General features: G+C 46.1%; 1 protein-coding gene across 2 annotated transcripts in view; it reads right to left on the bottom strand.

Moving 5' to 3' along the window:
* The window catches only part of Srgn (serglycin), a 32335-nt gene that overhangs the window by 3108 nt on the left and 4056 nt on the right, over positions 1-25171 (bottom strand). For both annotated transcript variants that reach the window (XM_057751620.1, XM_057751621.1), the window contains exon 2: positions 8552-8752. In XM_057751620.1, coding sequence (XP_057607603.1) covers positions 8552-8627 — 76 coding nt within the window. In that variant the 5' untranslated portion in view covers positions 8628-8752. The remainder of the gene's footprint in view (positions 1-8551; positions 8753-25171) is intronic.

The raw sequence follows: 25171 nt of genomic DNA on the forward strand, positions 1-25171 counted from the left end.
AAGTATTGACAGCACAGCAAACCCATAATTATGAATGAGTTTGCTGGGAGTATAGCCCAGAATATGTGCTTAGTGTGTGCCAAACTCTGGGTTCTCTCCAGCCCCCCACAGTATCTCCAATTAATTTCTTTTAATTGTATGAGTATGTGTGCCCTCTATAAGACCAACAGGTACTTTTAACTGATGAGCCATCTCTCCAGCTCAGGTCTCAAAAAAAATATTTTTAAAGATCTGCTTATTCCAAAAAAAGAGATTTGTTTTAATATAACACACACACACACACACACACACACACACACACGCAGAGTGTTCTGCCTGCAGGCCAAAAGAGGGCACAGGATCTCACTACAGATGGCTGTGAGCCAGCCACCATATGGGGGCTGGGTATTGAACTCAGGACCTCTGGAAGAGCAAGCAGCCAGTGCTCTTAACCTCTGAGCCATTTCTCCAGTCCCTTAAAACTTTAAGTAGTCCCTTAAAACTATAAGATAAAGGACTGGGTGGTGGTGGCACACACCTTTAATTTCAGCACTCGGGAGGCAGAGGCAGGAGGATCTCTGTGAGTTCAAGGCCAGCCTGGTCTATGGAGCAAGTTCCAAGACAGGCTCCAAAGCTACAGAGAAACCCTGTCTCGGAAAACAAAACAAAATAAACAAACAAAAGGGCGAAGGAGAAACAAGAAAGTGCAACACGCCTTTGCCCACACCATCGATTCAACATCAACAAATAAATATCGGTAAAGCGAGAGAAAATACATACAAAGTATTATGTTAGTAGAATCTGGCAAGTGTCAAACCACATTTTCTAAACTGCTGTAATAAGCAACATTCCTCTGTGACATAAAAAAACATTTAAAAGACTCTAACATAGAGCTGGAGAGATGGCTCAGGGGCTAAGTCCTTACTGCTCTTGCAGAGGATCCCGGTTCAGTTCCCAAAACCCATAGGGTTGCTCCCTCTCTACTAACTACCGTTGAAGGGGATCTGATGCCCTCTTGTGGCCTCCACAGGCATCAGGCAAACTTAAGCTAAAACCTCATTTTTTAAAAAAAAAAAAAAAAAAAAAAGACATGCAATCATGTTAAAAAGAAAAGATAGGTTCCTGGAATGGTACCAGCACCATGGTCACAGCTCTCCAAATGCTGGACACCTAGATGAGGGCACAGCCTCGATCCATTCCTGAGAGTAGACAGCTTGGAATGAGAGCCTGTCACCACTTAGAACCGCTCCAGTTCTCAGCTTACTAGGTTTCAAATGTGAATAACAATACAGTAATGAGCTCCTGATTCAAACGAGAAGAAAGTCTGTAAAGCCAGCTAACACAAGCTTTTGCATACGGCCCATGCTGAATGCATTTTAATCCTTTTTTTCCTGAACCTCTTGATTTTTCTCTGAGCTAGCAGTGTCTTTTATCTGCAGAGAGGGGAAACGCAGCCTGTTGTCCAGCAGAGGGCAATGTCTTCACACCTCAGCTGCCTTAGCCTAGCCTCTCCAATAAAAACAGCACCAACTCCATCTGAGGTTGAATGTTTCAGAAATATCGTTTCTCTTTTTTGTTTCTTTTCTTCTTTAGCAGCCATAATTTTTGAGTTAAAAAACCATAAAAACCAAGTACATGTTGGTTGAACATATTAAAATATTATCACTTAACAGAATCAACATAAAAGATATGAGTAGGATAATTTATTCTGTTTTAAGCCAACTCTTCTATGTTGTGCGTATTTTGAGCTCACATGTTAATCTAGACTCTGCATAGTTCAAGTGTTCTGAAGCCACAGGGAGCTGCTGGCTACTGGATGGGACAGGGCAGTTCCCTCTGCCAGTGGCTGATCCCCTATCAAGTGGAGAAAATGTGAACTTGAGGAAGTTCTACTGCAGAGCTAACTGAGGGTTTTTACTTCCCTTTCAGGGCTGAGATCAAACCCAGGGCCTCAGGCATCCTCTGCAAGTGCCCTACCACTGAGCGGCATCCCAGCCAACAACATCTTTCCGTTATCGGAAACAAAACAAAAACTCTAACTGTGGCAGAAGAGCAAAACAAGTCTCTGAACTGGAAAGATCCCTCCCAGAATTCAGACTACCTAGGAATCAGGGAGGCTTTCTAAAAGCTGATGCTGAGAGTTACATAATCTGTAGCCACACTAAAAACCATGTCGTGTACATTGGGAGTGGGCTGTATAGCGTAGAAAGGGCATCTTACTAGCCCTGCACAGAACAGATATGGTGGTGTAGATCTGGAATCCTAGCATTCGGGAAGAGTGGAAAGATGGCCACACGTCCGAGGCCAGGCTGGTCTACAAAGCAGGCTAAAAGTTAGCCAGGGATATGTGATGTGGTTCTGTCTAAAGAAAACAAACAAATAACAAATAAAGGCGGGGTGGAGGCTCAGCTACCAAAGGGCGCCCTTTGTAAGCACAAGAGCTTGGGTTTTATCCTAAGAACCTACATGTGAAGCCTGGCTGTACACGCTATTAATCCCAGCAATGAGGAGGCAGAAAAAGGGAAATCCCTGGGGCTCACTGGCCAGCTGGTCTAACCTGATTGGTGAGCTCCAGACCAATGAAAGACCCCGCCTAAAAGGAGAAGGACAGTGTTCCTGAGGATGACACTGAGGTTGTTATGTGATCTCCATGTAGATGTGCATGCTCACACAAATATGCACACACACACACTCCTAAGTAAACAAATAAGGAAATCAAAAGTAGAAATCGTCCCATCCTGAAACCCACCCAGTTTTTACTCTAATGAAATTAAAGGTCCATTAAAATAAAGAACAGTTACAGATAACGAATTCCTGACAGAGCTGTTCAGGGTGTGGGAGGCTGTGAAGATACAAGGATCTGGCTCTTGAAGTTCCAAGAGTATCTGGACTTTATCTTGCTGGGGACACTGTAAATCTTTAATGATTATCACTATTTGTTTTGTTTTGTTTTATTGTACCTAATGTTTGCGTCCCCGGCCCAGGGAGCAAAATCAGCTCATCAGGTTTGGTGACCATGGTCTTTACTCGCTGGGCCACCTTGACAGCCATTTTAAAAAACTTTTTTACTAAAGTTTTTTTTTTTCTTACAACTTATTTTGATCATATTCTTTTCTCCTCTCCACCTCCTTCCTCACCCAACTTCATGTGCGCTCTCTCTCTCTCTCTCTCTCTCTCTCTCTCTCTCTCTCTGTTGACATGGTCTTTCTATCTAGCCTTGGCTGGCCTGGAACTCACTATGTAGGCTAGGCTGGCCCCAAAATCATAAAGATCTACTTACCTCTGTCCCCCAAATGCTCAGAACAATGGTGTGAGCCACCATGCCCGGTCATTTTAGTTTTTGAGACAGAATCTCCCTTTATAGCCCAGGATAGCCAAGACCTTGCAATCCTGGCTCAGCCACCAGGGTTCTGGGATTATAAGGATGCTCTACTGTGTATGATAACCATAGCTCTCCAGATGAAACGGCCTTTCATTTCTTCCTCAAAAGCCCCACTCACCGTGGACCTGCTGGTTGACACACAGTGTGGTCTAAGGGAGACACTCTTTCCTGCTGCCTTCACACCCTCTGCAGACACTCTCACCAGCCCTGCTGATAGTTCTTGTGGGGAGACAAGCAGGGCAACAGCTCTCTCAAACAGGCCTTCCATCATCTCTTCACGACCTGCCTACCACACCTCCCACCAAACGGCAATTTACTAATTTCCCTTCCTTCCTTCCTTCCTTCCTTCCTTCCTTCCTTCCTTCCTTCCTTCCTTCCTTCCTTCCTTCCTTTTTTTCTGTCTGTTTTTTTTTTTTTTGAGACAGGGTTTCTCTCTGTAGCCATAGCTGTCCTAGAACTAGCTCTGTAGACCAGGTTGGCCTTGAACTCACAGAGATCCACCTGCCTCTGGCTCCCAAGTGCTGAGATTAAAGGTGTACAACACCACTGCCAGGCTGTAATTTCTTATTCTTCATGGAAACTTGCCACAGATGCAAGAGAAGAACTTAAGCAAAAACTGTCCAAAGGGGAGGTCAAAAACTGTCTAAAAAAGTGACTATTCTGATTCATCAAAAAATAAAAAATGGTAGTAAAGTGGTAGTTCACACCTTTAATCCCAGCACTCAGGAGGCAGAGGCAGGCAAATCTCTGTGAGTTCAAGGCCAGCCTGGTCTATAAGAGCTAGTTCCAGGACAGCGAGGATGTTACATAGAAAGCCTGTCTCAAAAAAAAAAAAAAAAAACAAACAAAACAAAAAACGGTAGCATTTAGGCAACTGCTATTATCTGCACTGAAGCTACTTCCTGTCGTCCTATCAACTACTCAAGAAGACCAAGCTTCCCTCTCTCTGGCACCCTTTGACAGACTATAAAAAGTTCCAAGTTTACTTTCAGTTCGCCCTCCCCTCTGCAGGAAACAGCAGAGGCTTCAGTGAAAGGAAAGGTTTTGTTTTAAATAAAGAATGTGAGGGAGAGACTCCGAAGTCTGATCTTGGAGCACTGGCTGATCTTGCAGAGGACCTGGGTTCAATTCCCAGCACCTACACAGTGGCTCATAACTTCCCATTTCTTGGGGGCCCTGACACCCTCTTCTGGCCTTCCTGGGCACCAGGCATGCACCTGGTACACAGACAAATATGCAGGAAAATCCCTCTTGTGCATTAATAAAATACTAAAAAAAAAAAAAAAATTAAAGAACACATCTAGCCGGGCGGTGGTGGCGCACGCCTTTAATCCCAGCACTTGGGAGGCAGAGGCAGGCGGATCTCTGTGAGTTCGAGACCAGCCTGGTCTACAAGAGCTAGTTCCAGGACAGGCTCCAAAACCACAGAGAAACCCTGTCTCGAAAAAGCAAAAATAAATAAATAAATAAATAAATAAAATAAATAAAATAAATAAATAAATAAATAAAAAAAAAAAGAACACGTCTAATCCTCCAGTTGTCCAGAAACTTAATTCTAACCTTGAAACTGAGCTCACTGTAACAGACCTTGGGCAAAACTCACACATATTTGTCAAGGGGCTGACGTAAGGAGCAAGGGAGGTAGCCCCTGTCAGGTCTACTCCGTTCTTCTGCTGTCATAATTCCTCCTGACGTGGACGTGATGGTCGTTAACTGGGCAGTGATTGTGAAATCACCTTCCCAGCAGCTGTGCCCACAAGTGGACACGGATATTGTTACTGTGAGTGTTGAAGATGTCGCCCGAGTCCCTGGCCACGCCTGCTCAGGTTTCATTTGCCCCTCTGTGAGTATTCTGTTTTAAGACAGGGTCTCGTGTAACCCAGGGCTCAGTACTAGCTGAGGATGACCTTTCAACTCCTGATCCTCTTGCCTCCACCTTCTGGGTGTTTATGGGCATTAAAAACAAAACAAAACAAAGGTAGGAGTCACCAGCTTCATTAACGAAGCCCTGGAAACAACATTAAATAGGTTAGCCATCTGTTTTTTGTTGTTGTTCTGGTTTTTTGTTTTGTGTGTTTGTTTTTCAAGACAGAGCTTCTCTGTGTAGCATTAGCTGTCCTGGAACTTGATCTATAGACCAGGAGACCAGCTAGATATGAACCAGGCTAGACCGGCTGACCTCAGTTTCATAGGGATATGCCTGCCTCTGCCTCCTGAGTGCCAAGACTAAACGCTTGTGCCACCACTGCCCCACAACCATCTGTTCTTTTTTTTTTAAAAGACTTATTTATTTATTGTGCATACAGTGTTCTGTCTGCATGTATACCTGCAGGCCAGAAGGGGGCACTGGATCTCATTACAGATGGTTGCAAGCCACCCTATGGTTGCTGGGAATTGAACTCAGGACCTTTGGAAGAACAGCCGGTGCTCTTAACCACTGAGACACATCTCTAGCCCAGCAACCATCTGTTCTTATCATCCACACCCATCACCAAGTTCCCATGTACTTGGCACAGTATTTTACATCATGGTTTTCACTGAATTTGGAGAAATAAGTAATGTTACAGGACTTATTTATTTATGTAGGATTCATTTCATGTGAAGTCCTAACCTACAAGTGCCTCCAATGCTGACAATATTTGGAAATATGGCCACTGTGGATGAAGTTAAAATGAGATCATTAGGTTGGCCCTCATCCAATGTGACTGGTATCCTTCAAAGAAGTGGATAATGGGATGTGTGGAGGCGGGGCCTGTGTGAAGACACGAGCACCCATATATAAGCTAAAGAGAAAGGTGTTAGAATGAAGCCAACACTGCCAACACTGGGAACTTGATTTAAGACTCTGGTACTGTGAGGAAAATAAATTCCTGTTGTTTAAGCTTGCCAGCGTATGGTGTTTTGTTTCGGCAATCTAAGAAAACCAGTACAAGACAAAAACCTAAGATCAAGAAGTTAAATGCCTGGTGCGTTTGGCTGTTCAAACCAGAAAGCTACAGACACTCTGGTCTTCAGATATCTTTTTAAAGACAAGGAGAAGGCTGGGCTGCCATTGCACAAGTAGAGTGTTGGTGTAGCATCCACAGGGTCCTGGGTTTGGTTCCCAGCACTCCGCAAACTGGGCATGGTAGCTCACATATGTAAGTCCAGGACTTGGGAAGGAGGGTCAGAAGCTGAAGACCATCCTCAGCTACTAATGAGTTCAAGGCCAGCCTGGGCTAAGTGATTGCAGGCCCTGTGTCATTTAAAAAAAAAAAAAAAAAGACGGAGAGGGAGTGCTGTTGAATCATACCTGGCACCACAGAGAGGTATGACAAGTGACGTCACGGCTGTTCTGCAGCCCTGCGTGTCACTAACTCATGGCCAAGCACCCATTTCCGTTCGGGTTCAGATATGAGCGTAAGGCGCTGAGCCAAGAGCACCTTGGAAACACCCTAGATTTTTGGTTCATTCATTTTCTCCTTTATTTGCTTCCCTGTCCAGCTGAGAGCTAAATCAACAAGCTAGAAACACATGTGACAGCTCTGCCCACACCTACACCTTCCCCGAGTCTCTTAATTTTTGAGACAGGGTCTCACTGTGAAGCTTTATCTCCTCCGGAACTAGGTGGACTAGGCTGGCCTCGCCTCTGGAGTGCTGTGTAAGCCACCTACACAGTTCCTTCTTCATTTCTTGCTAATGATGAAATATGCAAGGTTTTGTGTTCCGTTTAGCTTTACCATCAGCGTCAGCGTGGACTGTGACATTTCTGGGAACTTCTGCAACTGAAAGGCTTACATACACGTCTCTGGTGAGAGAGCCACCCATGGCCAACTGGTCTTCCGTGTGTCACAAATTCTGTCTTGCCAGAGCATGAGGTTACTGGGAAACTCATCGCATCAAGCCAAAGGTTTTCCCCTAAAAGATCTGAGTAAACTTGTTCTCTGTGTCAAACGGAGAGCCAGGACTCTACCTCAGTGGTGGAGGAGTTACCATTGCATGAGGCCCTGGGTTCAAGGCCCAGCACCACCAAGCTGCATAAAAAGAAACAAGCTTCAGCAAGGTCACTTCCTGTATCCCTCCAACGTTACCACAGCCCAGATAAAAATGAGCTTATAAACTTCCACTACATGAGGGATTCCCAAGACCACCTGTGAGACTTCACTTCAGCCGGCAGAAAGAACAGAATAGCTAGGAGTCACTTCGAAGAAACAACCCCAGGCCGTGTATGCCGCCGCTGTGACTCAACATTTCCTTTACCAAGTGAGGGAACTTTCTGGTTTTCAGTCATAAACGCTGCTGCCTGTTTACCAGGCTATAAGCTCCCCTCACTTAGAAAGTTTCCGTATATATCAACTGAGAAGAATTTGTAGATTTTTTTCCCCCTTATAAAGTTTTCATTGCATCTTCTTAGTCAAGAGAAGTTTTAGGGTGGCTCAGTGGGACTAAACAACCCTACATGATAACCAAACTTAAGGAGGAGTGACCAAATAGACTATTTTCTGAACAAGAATGCCAACGCTAACATGCTTCGGGCTGTCCTCAAAATATATCTTTGGGTTAGTATTAGCAATGCCTAGCCCAAACCGAATGTTCAATGTGAATGAAACTAAAGAAGAAAAGAGAATAGCTAAATTTATCTCAATTTAAAGAAGCAAAGAAACAAACCTCGCCCACTGTTAAAAATAACAGTGCCGTCAGGATGCTTTCTAACTCGGAGCCCAGCATGGCCACACACACCTGTTATCCCAGCACTTGGGAGGTAGAGGCAAAAGTATCAGGAATTCGGGGTCACTTTCAGCTGTATAGCAAGCTGAAGGCCATCTTACATTACATGGACCCTACCGCAACATGAAGCAAAGATGGAATTCAGGCAGACAACTCGGGGATAGGTGATACTCTACAACATTCCAAGATCAGTCATTTGGGTAATTTTCTTGAGTTCTTTAAATGAATAAACCAACATCTTCACCTAAAAATAAGAGCACTTTTCAGCTACTGTGCTAGGTTTCTTGCCTTAGAGTTTAATTTATTTTTTTATGTATTGATTTTTTTTTTTTTTTTAGAGCAAACTCAAGTGAACTCACACTAGGGAGTTCAGATTCCTCAAATCCAACAACAGGGCACTCCATACCCGCAGATGGAGACCACCCCTCATGCAGACGCTGAGGTTTACACAGCAGGGGGGCGGGGAAGGATCCTGGGTCTTACCTTGAACCAAAGATCCCCAAACCAGGATGAAGGAGAGAACCAGGAGAAGCCTGCTGCCCATGGGAACCTGCCGCATCCTGACCAGTTCAGCCCCACACGCCAGCCTCTCGATCACCAAATGCTGCAGGGTGCTCTCTCCGTCCCTTTTAGAAAGAGGTTCCAAAACCTCAGACCCTGCCCAAGAACACACGTCACAGTTTCCTGAACAAATAGAAAGAGATCCACATCAACACCCAGAAAGAAGAAGAAAAAAAACTGTAAAAAAAAAAAAAAAAAAACTACTCATACACATGATGAAACACCAGACTCTCCCCGAAGCTTTTGTTTTTGGTTTGTTGTTTTTTTTCTTTGTTTGTTTGTTTGTTCCAAAGAGTTATGCTGTCTGTCATTTGTATGCTAATTCTGTTTTTTTTTTAACAAAAAGTTTTTCCCATCAAAAAAGCTGAATCAGCATTCAGAACACCCTTTCCCCTTCCTTTCTTCAGGTAATGATCTAAACAGCTGAGGACTGAGGCTGGCGAGGTCAGGGAGCTCGGGTATGACAAGCTCATCCCACATCGCACATCAAAGAGAAGCAGAAGCATAGCTTAAGGAGCCGGCTCCAGCAGGCAACTTTCCACATTGGGGTCTCCCCCACCAGAGATGAGTGGCCCCGGTTCACACACATTTTCTTCTTGGAGTCAGTATTTTCACGGGATCCTTGGCTTTCCCTCTACCTCACAAATAGGTGAAGACTTTGGGTTTAAAAATAAAAGGTAGCCAGGCGGTGGTGGCACACACCTTTAATTCCAGCACTCTGTGAGTTCGAGGCCAGCCTGGTCTACAGAGTTCAGGATGGCCAGGACAGTTACACAGAGAAACCCAGTCTCCAAAACAAAACAATTAATCAAGATAAAAGATAAAACAAACAAAACAAAACAAAACAAAACTTTAGCATTCCTCTGTCCCTTTACCTCACCTGCTTCCCCGGGGTCGATTCCATTTATGTTTTCATCTTTTCTCCTGTTTTGTGGCTGTTTTGTTTTCTATTTATGTTGAAACTATTTTTTTATATCTTCCAGGTCAAAAGTAAGGAACAAGGGCAGGTTCCCCTTTCAGAGGGTTAGGGGATGTAAAACCACAAGCCACACATACTCCTGTACATAAAGGACAAGCCAGAGAGAGAGAGAAAGAGAGAGAGAGAGAGAGAGAGAGAGAGAGAGAGAGAGAGAGAGAGAGAGAGAGAGAAAGAGCGAGCGCCTGGGAGAGTGGGGGGCGCTTCGGCTCTGAAGGTGGTTTATGGTATATACTGTTATTGTTATTGAGGCAGCTTTCTCCCTCTTGGCTCTGAAGGGTCCACCACTCTCCATTTCAGGGGTGCTTTTCCTAGGCTGCTCAGATTCTTGCCTGCTTTTCCATTTCATGCCTTGACAGGAGGGAGGAGTTTCCCTTCCCTTGTTCGGGGTTTCCTGCTGATTCCTTACCATTTCCTGCTAAGGATAGGCCTCAGAGGCAAGAGCTCAGGAGCCCCGGTAGAGATAGTAGTATATAACTGAGTCTCCTCCGGAGCCTCTCAGAGCCGGGGAATCCTCAACCGTAGGAACCAACTGGCACACAGACCCAGCACACGCCCGGTGTGGAGTATTAGTATCTGGTGGAACTTCAGCCCACTCTCTTTGGCTCCTTTTCATCCTAACCTTCAGTTAACCCTCTGATAATAAAACAAAAGACCCTGTTAATAGCTTCAGTAGGCTTTCCACAGCACCTCAGAGACTTTAGAAGCAGTGATGGTTAGTATAGTCAATTTCACACCACCTGTGTTCACATGGGAAGAGGATCTCAGTGAGATATTGCCAGATCAGGTTGGCCATGGTGGGAGGCTGGCCAAGGGGGTGCCTGTGAGGGATTGTCTTGATTTTTATCTTATTTGATGTGGGAAGACCCAGCCCATGGCAGGCAGCACCATGCCCTGGCTTAGGAACCAGGAAAGTCAAGTAAGAGAAGAGAAAGCTAGCATGCGTTTGTTCCTCTTGTTCTGCATTGCTGATGTTGTTGTACAGCTAGCCTCTTAGCTTCACGCTGCCTTGACACCTTCACAGTGATGGACTGGAAGTGCGAGCTGAAACGACCCCTTTCTTCCCTAAGTGGTCTTTGTTGTTGCTGTTGTTTTTGTTTTTCCGAGACAGGGTTTCTCTGTAGCTTTGGAGCCAGTCCTGGAACTCACTCTAGAGACCAGGCTGGCCTCAAACTCACAGAGATTCTTGCCTCTGCCTCCCGACTGCTGGGATTAAAGGCATGAACCACCACCGCCCAGCCTAAATGACTTTTTAATCAGGGTATTTTATCCCAGCAACAGAAATAAAACCTGAAGAAAAAGAAATTGTACCTGAAAATAATAACTGGGGCATGTTCTCACTTGGAAACTGCCCCGCCCCCAGTCTCTGGGTTATGGGTATATTATTTCCTTCCTTCCTTATATATTTATTGAGACAGGGTCTCATGTATCCCCAGCTAGCCTTGAACTTGTCATGTAGCCAAGGAAATTTTTTGAGCTCCCAAGCCTCCTCCCACTACCCCCCAAATCTGGAGACTCCCAAGTCTCTAATCCCCTCTATTCACACTGCGGGTGTCAGTGGCCAGACCCATTCTAGAACACAAGCACCTGAAACCACACTCCAGAGACAGATGAGCAAAGAGGAAATAAGATTGGTGTGCGTGTGCAAAGGGGAAGTCTCCCTGCTAGCCGTAATGGCTTAGGGGTATCTGCTACACATTTCCATCCCGGATGACCAAAGACAAAATTTGCTCTCAATAACCTGAGGCTGGCTGGGCACGGCACTGGTTTGATCATTGCCGAAGTGGACTACACTGTTCTCCCTGACAGCGTGTGTTGAGAATTTCCGAAAGACGTTTGTTAAAGATCTTTTCCCTCGAGGCTGCCTAAGTGGGAAAGCCCCTCCTGACTTTCTGATTTTAGCTGTATGTTGTTTTTGAGATGAGGTCTCCATACACAGCCCAAGCTGGAATCCACTGGATTCACTACGTAGTCAAGGCTGACCTCAAACTCTCCACAATCCTGCTGCCTCCCCCTCCCAAGCGATGGGATTACAGGTGTGCATACCATGCCCAACTCTTAAATCCATTAATTACTTCTTTTGGGAAAAAAAAAACTCATGGGAAAATGTAAATGACTGTTACCTTGAATCTAGTAGAATTTGAAATATCAGTTTCGCATGTAAGAGGCAGAGGCAAGGAAGACCATGATTTCAGTCAACTCGAGGCCGGCCTGGGCTGCCTGAGACACTGGCCTCAAAAGCAGAAAGGACAAAGGAACAAATAAGAATCCATGCCAACTCTAAAGTTACTGAGCTTTAAAAGGCTAAACAGTGCCACGCTCAAGTCAGGTGCTGAGTATCACTGATGTGAGTGCCAAGGAACAGGGGATATGGTGATTCTCTTAGGAGTCCTTTCACTTATCAATAATATAATATATTATAATATAACATAACATAATATAATATAATAAATATAATATAGGAAGAAAATATCTCAGAGAGACACTCAGGCAGAAGGGAACAGAAGTAGATCCTTTGAAATGAAGGGTTTAAAAGTTGGTCTAGCATGGTAGCTGATGACCATAACCCCAGCATTTGGAAATAGAGGCAGGGGAACCAAGAGTTTAGAGCCAGCCAGCTGTGGCGGTGCACACCTTTGATCCCTACACTTGGGGGGCAGTATCAGGAGGACCTCTGTGAGTTCAAGGCCAGCCTGGTCTACACATCAAGCTCCAGGACAGCCAGGACTATGTAGAGAGACCCTGTTTCGGAAAACAAAAACGAATTTGGGGTCATCTTGAATTACCTGAGATCCTGATTCAAAGGAGCCTTTATTTGACTTCAAAGCTCCTAATCTTTTTCCTACACACACTGTCAAGCTAGTCTGTAATTGCTTTTGTGTGTCATTATCTTTTCTAATTGAAAATCTGTTAGTGATTACTAGGAAAAGGTCAGTAGTTAGAGATTTTCAAGGAAGAACTTGAAAGATAAATCCCTTGTCGGCCCCTACCCCAGAGACTGGCAATCCAGAACTGCCCATAGCGCCCAGCACACTGGGTCCATTTTCATCACTTTTTATTGCCTTTCTTTATACTCTGTGGCACTATGTGGCCCCATTGATAGATTGCAGATGCCAGCCAGTCCTGCTGCTCATTCAGATGCACTACCTGCAGATTCTAAGCTTCCTCTGGGATAAGCAATCCACCAAAGTTCAAGTCCTCAACTCAGTGATGGCCAGGAACATAGCGGGCTGAGCTCATGGAGATCCACCTGCCTCTGCTTTGTGAGTGCTCTGACTAATGGCATGCACCACCACATCCTGTCTTTTATCGCCTTTGAGGCAGGGTCTCTGGTAGCTCAGGCAGGCCTTGAACTCACTATGTATCTGAGAATGTATCCCTGAACTCCTGGTTCTCCTGCCTCGACTTGGTATGTGCCAACCATACCCTGCTTTATCCATAATGCAACACTGGCTAGACTTCACAATCCAGCCTCACTCCTGCTTCCTTTTCTGCCCAAAAGAACCCCAAAGGAAGCTTACAGTCCCTGGCATTATAGTAAAGTTGCCAGTCGTGGAGGAAGAAGGAAGTACTTGCTCCTTAATGTGTGACCACAGAACATTAAGCAGCTCTTCAACGGCCTTTTCATTTCCATCTCCAGGGGCTGACCGCATTGACCAATGAAATTACTACACTTCGGTTGGTTCTTATTTCATGCTGGACTCTAGCCCCCCCACCTTTGTCTTCATTGCAAACATGAAAAAGGAACAAACAGACTCAGTGAAATGCTACTTGGAAATTTAAAGGTTTGGGGGGCTAGAGATGTAGCCCTGATAAAGATAGAGTGTCTGCCTAGCTTGTAAGGGGTCCTTGGTTCAACCCTCGGCAATTCACACACCAAAAAATCTAGGAGCTAGTCTGTCTCTTTGATGGCAGTCAAGGTAGATTTGAACTTGCTGGCCTCTCTGTTCCAGCTTCAGCCTCCTGAGTGCTAGGATTCAAGGTGTGCGGCACCATGCTTGGCTCATGGTAAATTAAAACTTAAGGTCCATTAAACAATAAAGGAATATAAAATCCAGCTGCTTCTGATTAGTAATGAAATGATGTATGTTTTGCTGACCCTTCTTTGATTTTTTACTGCCCCTCCCAAACACTCAAGTTTGCAGATGGCCTTAGCATACCTCTACCTCCACCCCCACCCCCAAGACACTGGACAAACTCTGCCTGAGTAATTTTGATCTCACGTGTTCTAGTCTTGGCTTCAGATCGGCTGCTGTTGCTGTGAGACAGGGTTCCAGGTAACCTTGAACTAGCTGTGTGGCCAAGGCTGACGTTGAACACCTAATCTTCCTGAGAACTGGAAGTTTATATGGCTGCACCCAGCTTCATGCCAGGTTTTGACTGTTACATAATTCGGGTTCCTTTAGCTACTGATCTAAAAAGGTTAACAGTTTTCCAGGCAGGGTTTCCTATGCGCGCTATCACAAATGCTTTGAGAAGAGCTGGGTTACAGTCCCACCCCAGGGCTAGGGATGACCCTAGGGTCTCACATGCTCTAGGAAGGCTCCGTTCTACTCAGTCTACTCCCAGCCCTGCTGTCATCTGACATAACACTCGAGAAAATTCTTCTTTCTCTCACATGGACGTATGTGGGTATGTGGGGGGGGGAGGGGTATTCACGCACGTGTGTGCCAGGGTGAGGAGGCTCAAGACTGACATCAAGAGTCTTCCTTGACTGCTCTCCAGCTCCAGATCTCTTTTTGGGGAGAATTTGAGACAGGGTTTCTCTCTGTGTAGCCCTGGCTGTCCTGGAACTCACTCTGTAGACCAGGCTGGCCTCACACTCAAAGAGATCAGCCTGCCTCTGTCTTCTGAGTTTTGGAGTCCAGAGCAAGGACTTTTAACCACTGAACCATCTCCTTAGACCCAGAAAGTTGCTTTTTCAAAAAAGATTTATTTTTATTTTTTATACATATGAGTGAGTACCTACATGAAGTATGTATGTATGTATGAATGAATGTATGTATGAATAAATGAATGCATGTATGTGAACCCTGTGTGCCTGGTACTCAATGAGACCAAAAGAAGGCATCATCAAATCCCTTGGAGCTGCAGTTACAGAGTTTGAGTTGACATGCAGAGAGTATCCCAGCCTCACCCTTCCCCGAAATCATTTTGATAAAGTACAAAAAGTTAACTTGCCAGGCAGTGGTGGTGCACACCTTTAACCCCAGCACTCAGGAGGCAGAGGCTTGCAGATCTCTGAGTTCAAGGCCAGCCTGGTCTACAGAGTGCAGTTCCAAGATAGCCAGGGCTACACAGAGAAACCTTGCCTCAAAAAACCAAAAGATAAAATATAAAGTTCTTTTAGGGGCTAGAGAGATGGCTCAGCAGTTAAAAGCACTTGCTACTCGTTCACAGGGATTGGGTTTGAGTCCCAGCTCCTACATAGTGGCTACAACTGTCTGAAATTCCAGTTCCAGGAGGTCTGATAGCCACCTCTGGCTTCCATAGGCACCAGAGACATATGTGGGGCACACACATGCGTGTGGGGCAAACACTCATACACATAAAAATAAATAAATAAATAAAAACATTTTAATAGAAAGCAAGCCTGAATAACCCCTTAGGGTCCAACGAGAATAAGGAAGTTAGGTCAGAGGTCAGCTCTCAAAAACCACCTAAAAAAGAATCGTGGTTAGGGCCACGGACACAGCTCAGTGGCAGAACATGTCAACCTGAGACCCTGGGAGTGCCCCTCAGCATAGTAATAATAGCTGCTGTTACTATCATTTACCTCAAGGTAGTGTAGCTGGGAATCACTATCCCGGGAGGCTGAAGAGAAAATAAATTTGGGGTGAAACAATCCCGCTGGGTCACAAATGAAGCGTCCTTCGATTTTGGAGCATCCACGGAAGCACTCACGTTAGCTCACAGGGGTGAAAGGGAGGTAGGTCCCTTCCACTTTGAGTTTTTCCCAAGAACTTGGGACTAGGAAAAGGAGACCTACTTCAACAAACTTGCAAGAGATTGCAAGAAAGATGTGTGACTACATCTTAAAATGACAGGTGGAGAGGCGGAGGAATGGGGGAAGACCGTCCTCAATCTAGTCAGGCTTCCCCAAGGCACATCCTACCTCAGAGAAGGCCAAGGAGGGATGTGTCTGCAGCGGCTCAAAGGGAAGTTCTCTAAAGAAAGAGGGTGAGCGCATCTTCCTTTTGGAGTGGTGGGGATGGGCAGGAAGAACCGGGCTGTGGCGTTTCTAAGTATGCCCATGTATTTTAGTTTCGGGTATAAAGCCACTCACCCGGAATAATGTGTACTGAGAGTATCCAGAATGCTGGCCCATGATCTTCCCCCTCACAGTTTTACCTTCGGCTAATGAGGTCACTATTAGTTAAGGATCTTGAGTTCACAGGGCTCCCTGAAGGCTCAGGCCCTGAAGAACCTCCTCTGGTAGTTTTCCTGTCAATGTTAGCTTTGTTTGTTTGTTTGTTTGTTTTGTTTTTTTGGTTTATGGAGCCTGTCCTGGAACTAGCTCTTGTAGACCAGGCTGGTCTCGAACTCACAGAGATCTGCCTGCCTCTGCCCCCCAAGTGCTGGGATTAAAGGCGTGCACCACCACCGTCCGGCATTTCAAGCTAGCTTTTAAGCAGGGCTACTTCTCAGCTTCCACACTGAACCCCAAAGATCTTTTCTATCTATTATAATCCCTGCCTCACTCCACCCCCTTAGTCTCTGCTGAGTCAATGAGAAGATAGTCCCAGAATTTTCAGTGTGTGTGTGTGTGTGTATAGTGTGTATGTGCATGCACGTGCTCATGCGTGCATGCACATGAGTGCAGGCATGCGCATATGCAAGTTTGGATGCCATAAGCACACTTGTGGAGGTCAGAGGACAAATTTCAGGAGTCACTTCTCTCCTTCCACCATGTGTCCCAGGTATATTAAATCAGGTTGTCAGACTTGGTGGGAAGTTCTTTACTCACTGACAAAAATGACTGTACTTAGCAAAGTGACATTTTAGAATATGTTTGCACCGTGAAAGAATTCAGTTGAGCCAAGTAACACACTATTTCTTTTTTTTTTTTTTTTTTTTTTTTTTTTGGTTTTTCGAGACAGGGTTTCTCTGTGGTTTTGGAGCCTGTCCTGGAAGTAACACACTATTTCATACACATTTTTGAAGTGAGATTTTAAAAAATCTATTTGTTTTTCTTTTTAAAAAATTGTTTTCCTTGATGTTTGGGATAAGGTCTTACTCTTTAGCACAGACTCCCAGGGCTGGGAATGACAGGCATGAGCTGTCACGCCCAACATATTACATCTTCAAGTGGATAATCCAATTGATCACCAAATGGCAATGACTCCTCTCATGACCTTTCAACCCCATGATGCTGTGAACATGGAATGCACGTCATAGGAACTGTATTTCAAACTCTGAATTTGTTCTTGCTGCAGGCAGGGTTTGTGACCCTGTATTTTCTGGCAGTGAGCGAGCAGTGACTCACAGTTAGTGGGAGACTCAGCAGCGGCCTGGGGACTGACAGACAGTAAGTCTGTGATGGGTCAATGGATACAGCCCTGTAAGTCACCAAGCGCCCATGCCTGTTACTAACCTCTATTGCTGGTGCCCTACAGTAGATCTCAAACTCATTCTTCCCCAGCCAGCATCTGCATTTTCATAGAGAATGAGAATCATTATAAGCCTGAAGGTGATCGTTTGAAAATTTAATCCTCAAGGCAGAGTCTAGTAGGGTAGGTCACCTCTGTAATCCCAGCACTTGAAGATCACCCTGCCTATAGTGAAACCCTGACTCAAAAACACAACAAAAAGGGGCTAGAGAGATGGCTCAGTGGTTAAGAGCACTGCCTGCTCTTCCAAAGGTCCTGAGTTCAATTCCCAGCAACCACATGGTGGCTCACAACCATCTGAAATGAGATCTGATGCCCTCTTCTGGCCTGCAGGCAGACACACAGACAGAATATTGTATGCATAATAAATAAATAAAATATTTTTTAAAAAAACACAACAAAAGTATCCTCATGGTAGACCTAGGCCTAGGGTCACACACCTTTAATTCTACCTCTTGGGAGGCAGAGGCAAGCAGATCTCTTGAGTTTGAGGCCAGCCTGGGCTACATAGCAAGATCCAGGTTAGCCAGAGCTACCTGTCTTTCTTTTCTTTTTGGTTTTTTGGTTTTTTTGAGACAGGGTTTCTTTGTGTAGCTTTGGAACCTGTCCTGGAACTAGCTCTCTCAGAAGCTGCCAGGCTGCCTCTGTCTCCTGAGTGATGGGATTAAAGGCGTGCAGCACCCCCACTCGACTTGAATACATTTTTTTGAGACAGGCCCAGGCTGGTCTCCAACTCACTATGTGGCCAAAGACAACCTTGAAGCCTTGATCCTCCTGCCTCCACCTCTCAAGGGTTGGGATTACAGGCCTGTATGTCTACACAGAGTCTATGCAGACCTGAATGGAATCCAGGACTTCCTGCATGCTCTCCCAGCTGAACTGCATCCCCAACCCTTCGGCATCATCTCCATACCTATGATGCAGATGAGGAAACCGAGCAGCAAAGATGTTCAAATGCTACTGGGATTTGCTGTCTAGCAGTCTGGCCCCAGACCTCGCAGGGCCCACTCTGCGGCCCTTGCATGAGCTCTCTCTTGTAGGAAGAAGGGATTTCCTTCATTGGTCCCATTTTCCCAGCAAGTCCATCTCTAGACCCCGTCGTAGAACAAAACCAAACGCCCTGTCTGTCACAAACAAGGAAATTCAGAGTGGAGCTGACCAAAGCTTGTGCCATTACAGTGTCCCCAGTGGCTGCTTGGTGGGCTCAGAACACACCAGTTCCCTGAGTGTCTAAAGGTTAAGACATTTGCTAGGTTTTTTTTTCTGTCACCCCCACCCCCACCCCCATTTGCACAATACTTTCTAAACCTTCCCAACGGACAGACAGACAGTTAGCTGCTTGCAGAGGAACCTTCCCACAATGCAGACTGTGTGGTGGAAAGGGGACTTTCATGCCTTTTATTTATTAAGTTCCCCCTCTAGGATCAACCAAGAGCCTTGGCCATGCCATGTAAGCCAGGGAGCTCCAGGCCTGGCTCTCACAGGTTGTTTATCCTGACCAAAGACTCCGTCTTGCCTGTCTTCTCCTCAGACCAAGTCAGATGGCTTTTAGTGTTAAAAGTCTCAGTACAGGCCAGTGAGATGACTCAGTAGGTGCCTGCCTCCAAGTTTAATGACCTGAGCTAGTCCCTGGAACCTGCTTGGTGGAAAGAGGAAACCAGCTCCCACAAGCTGTGCTCTGAAAACACACACACATGCACACACACTTTAAAGTCTCAATATCAGCAGGCTGAACAGGGTATCACACACTCATAACACCAGCATTTGGGAGGTACAAGTAGAAGAATCAGGAGTTTCAGGTCATCCTCAGCTACATAGTGAGTTTGAGGTTAGCCTGGGACTATATAGAGAAACCCTATCTCAAGAAAACAAAAAAAACTAAAGTTTCAATACTGAGTGTGATATCATTAGTCCCGTAATCCTAATTACTCAGGAGGCTCAGGTAGAAGAATTGAAAGTTTAAGGCATGCCTGGGCTACAAGAGTGAGCTCAAAGTTAGGTTAGACAACTTGGGCAGACCTGGTGTCTCAAAGAAACAAAAGGCTAGGAATATCCTGTGGTAGGGTGCATGCCTAATAAGTGCCAGGTCTTTTGCTTAATTTCCAGTACACACACACACACACACACATGTACATGCATGCACATATACATACAGACACATATACATGCATACACATGCACATGCATGCACACATAAGCACATATACACCTGAACACACATACATGTATATACACACATACACGCACAGTACGTACATATATACATGTACACACACAAGCATATACAAACACACACAGATGAGCACATGTGTATGCACACGCACATATACACATACAGGCACACACACATGCACATACACATAAGCGCATACACACATGTCTCATTACTAAAAGTCATTACTCTCAAAAGATACCACACATATTGCCTTATTAATAGCACTGTTGCTGGGAGGTGGTGGTGGCATCTGCCTTTAACCCCATGACTCTGGAGGCAGAGGCAGGTGGATCTCTGTAAGTTCGAGGCTAGCCTGGTCTACAAAGAAAGTTCTAGGACTGGCTCCAAGGCTACAGAGAAACCCTGTTTCCAAAAACAAAAACAAAAACAAAACAAAAGGCACTGTTAACATTATTAAGGACATCCGAGGTCAGCAAGCATGTGAGATCAGTGAGAGGCCTCATGAGATACAGGGCTTGTATGGCTATTGTATAGCCCAGGCTAGCCTAGATCTTCCTGTTCTAGGAAGCCCAAATGCTGGGGTTATAGGCTCTGGGCATCTCCTTTTACATTGAGACCACTGAGGCCCAGGAGACAAGCGCTTACTCAAGGTCATGTGTACTTGTGAAAGAGATGGGAGAGGAGTCATTTCCACAAGCCACATTGGTCTGCTTTCCGTTAGCCCGGGGTTTTGCACAGAGCTAGTCCAGGATGGGGTAAATCGCCCCACCCACAGGGCAGCCAAACACAATTAGCATCTTCCTCGGTTCCTTTGGCCCCCTCTCAAAAACCTTATCTTTTGGGTGGCCACCTTCCTGCTGTTTGTGTTGGATTTTATTTCTTGCAAACTCTGGCTGCTCCCCAGACTTGCAAAACTTTATCTGCATCATCCTGACAGGGTTCAGTCCCTCACCATCTTCAAACCTTGGTGGAAATCGCACCTTCTGATGGATGCAGGCCCAGAGACCTCACTAATGCTTTGAACACTCCCCCCCCCCACACACACACACATTCTTCACTTCTGGGAGCCACAACCTTCTAGCTTTCCTCCTCAGCCTTCCCTACAGTATTAACCCATCACCTGCCACACCCGTGGGATGCCTACCACACGAAGAAGGAATCTGTTGCTCACTGATGTGTTTCCAAAAGCCTCGAAGAGCCTTTGTCTACAGCTCACAAGCGCTGAAATGGAAATGGTCTAGCCTGTGCTTAAAATTCAGAAATTCATATGGTTAGGGACCTCAGGGCAAGATCAAGGAGAAAGTCTCTTCCACACACCCCAGAGTACCTTAGGTTCACAATGAACTCTAGTCTGTATAAAATGTTGAGAGGACTGTGAGCAATTGAACCTTGTGTGCCTGAGGCTCGGGGTTTGAGTCTAGCGCCCATGTAGTGTGGATTAGAGACCACCTTTCCTATGGCAAACATATGCAAGTACTGTGCCAGTTAAGTTATATCCTGAGTCGAAACACCTTATTTTAATTTTAGCAATGTTTATGTGTGTGTGTTTGTGTGCGGGTATGTGTCTGTGTGTGCAGGAACCCAGCAGCCAAGAGGTATCCTAACCCCCTGGAGCTACAAGAAGAGGCACTTGTGGGTCACTTGACATGGACACTGGGAACTGAACTAGGGTCCTCTGGAAGAGCAGCGCGTGCTCTTGCCTGCTGAGCCATCTCTCCAATCCCTCCCATGCATCTTAGTTATTTGTCTATTATATTGATTTACTTATCATGGCAAGCATGTGGAGGTCAGAAGACAACTTGTAGGAGTCGGTTTTCTTCTGTCACATGGGGCCCCCTGATCTGAAACTCAGTTGTCAGACTTGGCTGCGGGAACGTTTGCTCACTGAGCCTTCTGGCTAATACCCTCCTCCCAAACGTCTTTACATTTTTTTTATTTGTAGTGCTGGATATCAGTCTCGGGGCATAAGCAGCTAGGCAGGCCCTCTGTCCCTAGCCCCTCCCCCATTTCTTTATCCTTTTATTCAACTCCAAAAATTAGAATATAAAAACAAAAAAAGTGTGTGGCATGGTAATATTCACCCATAATCTCAGTCTCAGAGGATCACTTCAAGTTCCAGGTCAGACCATGGCCGTACCCTGTCTCACAAAAATCAAGAAAAGAAAGGAAGAAAGGAAGGAAGGAAGGGAGGGAGGGAAGGAAAGAAAAAAGAGAGAGAGAGAGAGGAAAGGAAAAGAAAAGAAAAGAAAAGAAAATCAACAACAAAAGAGCAAACTCAAATAAAATTCCAAGTAGGGACAGAAGACCCCAGTGTGGTTTGCTTCAAACCCTGGACATCCCCGGGCACGACCTCACTGCCCAGGACATAAGCAGGAAAAGAGAGTAACCAGGCAACTCCAATGCTCTCCTTGGGCCGGAGACAGGAAACCAGCTCCGGGGAAGGAGCCAGGCCCCCCAGCTTCAGAGAAGAATAGTTCAGACTTCAGTCACCAGGATTGTTTTCAAGCCTTGAAAGGAACAGCCAGTCAGCAGTGTTCCCTCTCCACAGGTGATGGAGCAAGAGAAAAATATGCCGATTTTGAGCACAGGAGAATTCAATCAGGTTTTAAAACAATGCCTTATTTAGAAGATTAACCAGCAGTAGATGTAATGGGAGGGGGGGAGTGTGGAATTTCTAACACCAGGGATAACAGATCTTCCAATAAGAAGAGACCAGAGGCCAGGCATGGTGACCCCTGACTGAAATCCCAGCTATGAAGGCAGGACCTGTTTGGCTACATAATGAATTCGAGGGTAGCCAGGGCCAAATGAAACCCTGTTTTTAAAATAGAAGAGAGAAGAACGGAGGACATAGATGGAAGGGGAGTAGAAAAGATACGGAGAAAAGCGCCGCCATTTATAGAACCAAGACTTCAATCCTTTGCTAAGTTGTGAATTGTAACGTTAGAGTCAAACCACGCATGAGACCTGGCGCTTCTGGGGAGACTTCATGGATTCCCTGTGATCTCAGGCACTTTTGTCTTGGCTTCTCTGTCTTTTTTGTTTGTTTGGTTTTGGTTTTTGGAAACAGAGTTTCTCTGTGTAGCTCTGGCTGTCTTGGAACTCACTTTGTAGACCAGGCAGGCCTCAAACTCAAGGAGATCCTCCGCCCTCTATCTCCCAAGTGCTGAGTTAAAAGTATGCACTAGCACCACCTGCTCACCCCCCCTTTTTGGTTTTGGCTTTTCTGTCTACTATCTTTTTTATGAAAGTGAGCCATATCCGCCAGGTTGACCACACATCTCCACGTGCTTATGAAGGGGGCGGGGCTGAGGCTAGCTGACAGGGGTAGGGGGAAGTTGGGGTGTGCCCAGCTCTGTTCTGGAGATTGGGTGCAATTAAAATTACCCACATAAAACAAGGGCACACTCTTCTCTCAGCGCTTTTCACAGATGAATGCATTTAACTCTCTCTCTCAGTCCTCTGGGACAGATAAAGAAGACGAAGGTATAATTTGATCTTTATGGTGATAAAGTCCAGAGGGACCTCTCTAATTTAGGGCCTCAGTGAATGAAGGAGAGTCTAGACCTGTCAATCACCCATCAGCCAGAGCTGGCTTGCTAAAGTCTAATTAGAAAGCCGGGGCGAGAACTCTGCTTGCAAGCATGAAGACATGAGTCTGATCCCCAAAACCCACATTGAAAACAAAAACCTATGCCGGTGGTGGCGGCACATGCCTTGAATCCCAGCCCTTGGGAGGCAGAAGCAGCCTGGTCTACAAAACGAGTTCCGGGACAGCCAAGGCTACACAGAAAAACCCTGTCTCGAAAAACCAAAAACCAAACCAAAACAAAAACCTGGGCTTGGTCACCCATACTTGTGACCCCAGCACTGGAAAAGTAGAGACAGACAGATAGATCCCTGGGGCTCACTGCCTGACCGACATTGCTGTCCCCAAAACCAGGTAGAGAGCCTGAGGAACTATACCGGAGGTTGCCCTCTGACCGCTACACACACGTGTTGAGGGGGTGGATATCTTATCTGCAGCCTCCAAACCCTTCACAACCGGAGTCACCCAGTCAAACCTAAATACCTGTGTAGGAATCTCTTGTGTAGGCCCCTTAACCCTGCCCTGACAATGGTGCGGGAATAGGGCTGTTCTGTTAGCACCCTGGCGTCTCCTATCCTGTGCCTGTTTGCTGAAACAGAGATAAGGAAAGTCTCCAGAGGGCGTGTGGTGACAGAAGCCCTAGAGAGGTCCAAGTCCAGAGATAAGAAGGGCCTTGAGACACCTGACTGCTCGTCAGTTCCCCACACAGGGTGATCAGGGCAGCCCGACTAGATGGAGCTAGGGTCATCCTGCTTGCCCTCCCCCACGCAGGGGAGACTGAAGCTGGGCTGGTTTCGTGTGTTGGTCCAGTATCTCACAGACGTCCACGCCCCTCCACCCCACTTGTCTCCCCATGACGTCAGCACACGTGACTCACCAGAGCAGCAATTCACAACCCCTTTGGGGGTTGAACAACCCTTTCCTTGGGGTCACACATCAGATCTCCTGCATATCAGCTCTTTGCTTTACAGTTCATAGCAGTCGCAAAATTACAGTTACGAAGTAGCAATGAAAATAATTTTATCGTTGGGGGATCGCCACGAAACGAGGAACTGTATTAATGGGTCACAGCGTTAGAAAGGTTGAGAAGCACTGTATCAGAACAAGGACTGTCTGAACCCAGGACAACTGTATGTGTCTGGCATATAGCAGGCTCTCAGCGTGTGGCTGAGCCCAGGACTATAGACAGCATGAGGACAAAGCTTGGCAGAGTGCACTGTCCCCTTCTGTCACATGAATGCCCCGAGGAAACTAATGAACTTACCTGAACTCAGTGTCCACACCTGTTAAAACAGGGCAATTAGCCCCCTCCTCCTCACAGCTGTTGACCATTCCTGCTGTTTTGAGAGAAGATCTTATGTAGTCCAGGCTGGCCTCCAGCTCAGTTGCTATGCCACTGAGACCAACCACCACGCACTCCCGAAAGCTCCAGCCTCCGCCTCCCAGGTGCTGGGATTGCAGCCATGCTCCCTGACTGCCGGTTTATGTGGCAGTGGCCATCAAACCCAGGGCCTGGGATATGCCAGTAAAACACCAGGCGTGCTGCCTCCCAGCCCCTAGGAGAGCTGAGCTGTAGCGCCCTGGTCCGTTTGTACTGAGCGGTAGCAGCTCTCTCCCTATTAGCACACCTGCTACTTGCTAGATTGGCTGCGCCTCTCTTCTGACACCTCGCTTCTGTCCGGTCACCTGCCTCACAAGGCTGTGGGGGTGCCGCATGTACAGGCCTTAGCTTATAAAACAGTATAGGAAACCAGCATCCTGGGCTATATACCGTCTTCTGGGGAATCTTGGAAGTTGAGTGGCCATCCAGTTGCACACATGGATTAATGAAGCTCAGTAGTCCACACTGAGACTCGGGTCCTCTAGCAGAATAGCCGGTGCTCTCAACCACTGAGCCAGCTTTCCAGCACCAAGGTAGAGTTATTGAATGGTTTGGAGTTCACCTACTAGGCTAGGCTGGCTGGCCATTGATTCCCAGGGAGCTGGCCATAAAAGGGTCTTCTTGTCTCCTTTTTTGTTTGTTTGTTTTTTGTTTTTGTTTTTGTTTTTTGAGACATGGTTTCTCTGTAACTTTGGAGCCTGTCCTGGAACTAGCTCTTGTAGACCAGGCTGGCCTCCAACTCATAGAGATCCACCTGCTTCTGCCTCCCAAGTTCTGGGATTAAAGGCGTGCACCACCACCGCCCGGCTA

The sequence above is a fragment of the Chionomys nivalis genome, chromosome 19 (assembly GCF_950005125.1).
Source record: "Chionomys nivalis chromosome 19, mChiNiv1.1, whole genome shotgun sequence".
Lineage (NCBI taxonomy): Eukaryota > Metazoa > Chordata > Mammalia > Rodentia > Cricetidae > Chionomys > Chionomys nivalis.